Genomic DNA, 2,163 nt, shown 5'->3' with positions numbered 1-2,163 from the left:
TACATGGCTTTATATAACCTCAAAATGAAACTAAAGACATTACAAAAGTTGTAACATTCACACTTTATGGCCATAATTAGCCATTATGTAAATGTAATCGAAATTAAATAAAATGTCTTAAAATACAATAACTCTAAATTATAACCCACCAAAAATTTACAACAATTAAACTTTATTCTTCTTCAATGTAGCATGAATTAAAACATGTTTTGATAATTTTGATAACCTTTTTTTCCCATCTTCATTGAAGCATATTGTATGATTGATGTCTCTTGGTTCATATCAGGTACTTTTTTTAAAACAAAATATTAACAATATCTATCCCTAACTAATTATAAGACTATTTTTTAATTTTTTTTAAAAATTTAACTGCAATTTTTAACTCTATGGAAAGTTTAATTGTATTATTGAAACTTTAGAGTATTTTTTTTAATTTAAATTTTTTTGTTTTTTTTTTACTATTTTTTTAAATGACAAATTTAGTATTCACTGTTTGAAAATGTGCATTATTCCTATAAATTTTTTGAGATTGGCGGTGGATCTTCATAATCACCAATCATATAAAAAAAAATAAAAAAGAAACAACAAAAAAAAAATGAATCTTTTAGGGTTCTCTCTGCTATTCATTTTTCCACTTTTCTCTCATCCATTTCTTGCCATTGCTGACTCATCGCCCGACCTGAAGTATTCTCGTAGATCTCTATCTGTCTTCCTCTTCACTTCTCCGCCCCCTCCAGCGGCGTTCCTCTTCACCTCTCCGCCACCACCTACGCGAAGCTTCCTTAAATCTCCACCACCGGCAGCATTTCTCTTACCCTCTCCGCCACCTCCTACGCAAAGCTTCTTTAAATCTCCACCTCTGGCGTCATTTCTCTTCCCCTCTCCGCCACCTCCGGCGGCATTTCTCTTCCCCTCACCGCCACCACCTGCGCGAAGCTTCTTTAAATCTCCACCCCCGGCAGCGTTTCTCTTCCCCTCTCCGCCACCTCCACTACAGCCAATGATTTGATGTGAAGACTGTACAGAAGATCAACCACGCCAGAGAAGATAAGTTGATTGGGGAGAGAGATGTTCTCAAGAGATGAACACTTTTAATTTAAGCCCTTTAATAATGTAACAATAAAATTTTATGATCACTACTTTTGTTTTAAAAATAGGTTTATCATTATATAAATATAACTTTATTTCACGTTTATATTGCTCAATTAAAATTGGATAAAAATAATTATTAATAGAATTAAAAGAAAAATTAGTAGAGTAAAATTGACAATTTTTTATGTATACTGCCAAACACAACCTTCTTCTCGAAACAAGAATTATAGAGGATAAACCATGGAAAAATAATTAAATTTTGAAATATGGGATGACTAGGAAGCAGATAATACTCCAACATAAAATAAATTCATCAAATTCTTTTATACAACCATAGCTTATATCTAAAAATAAATTCATCAAATTCTTTTATATAAGAGTAGCTTATATCTTCTAGAAAAATGGTTAACTCTGTCTGTAAACTTGTTACATGAAAGTTCGAACTTGAAACTGACGTCATGAGCACACATAGATTAACTTGAATTTCAAAAGACAGAATCAAACGTTCATTAAGGATTAAATTCATGACAACAACTTAAGCTAATCAGGTAAGTGGTCTTTCTATCGGCTAGATCGGAAGACTTGTGGAGAGAAGTGTGGGGGAGAGGTGACATTGTTCGGAGAGATAGTTTGGAAAATGGATGAGACATTAGTGGAGAGATCAACAAAAGGACATAAACCATATTGACATTTTTATGCAAACCCATTTTGTCGTCACAAATCTCACCTCTATATAAACTCTAGTGAACAACTAATTTAGAAATACAGTAATAAATGATATTTTTTTGGTTGAGTTTTCCTTGGTAACAAATGATTTATAGAAACTAATTATGCTCTATAAAAAAAAATCTAACCATTTCAATCTCTTTTATTTTAGAAATGAGTTTTCCTTGGTAACAAATGATTTATAGAAACTAATTATGCTCTATAAAAAAAATCTAACCATTTCAATCTCTTTTATTTTAGAAATTCATCTGAGTTTTCCTGCGTAACAAATGATTTATAGAAACTAATTATGCTCTATAAAAAAAATCTAACCATTTCAATCTCTTTTATTTTAGAAATTCATCT

The 2,163-nt window shown here is 31.1% G+C and overlaps 1 protein-coding gene across 1 annotated transcript in view; it reads right to left on the bottom strand.

Moving 5' to 3' along the window:
• Positions 1-642: 642 nt before the first annotated feature.
• LOC111443608 (circumsporozoite protein-like) overlaps positions 643-2,163 on the bottom strand; it is a 2,568-nt gene continuing 1,047 nt past the window's right edge. The window contains exons 2-3 of the mRNA XM_023081504.1: positions 927-1,017; positions 643-830 (exon numbers count right to left, since the gene is read on the bottom strand). Of these exons, the coding sequence (XP_022937272.1) occupies positions 643-830; positions 927-1,017 (279 nt within the window). The remainder of the gene's footprint in view (positions 831-926; positions 1,018-2,163) is intronic.

Source organism: Cucurbita moschata, unplaced genomic scaffold (genome assembly GCF_002738365.1).
Source record: "Cucurbita moschata cultivar Rifu unplaced genomic scaffold, Cmos_1.0 Cmo_Scf00005, whole genome shotgun sequence".
NCBI lineage: Eukaryota > Viridiplantae > Streptophyta > Magnoliopsida > Cucurbitales > Cucurbitaceae > Cucurbita > Cucurbita moschata.
The sequence above is the reverse complement of the archived record's forward strand: the minus strand, read 5'-3'. Positions and strand labels throughout refer to the sequence as shown.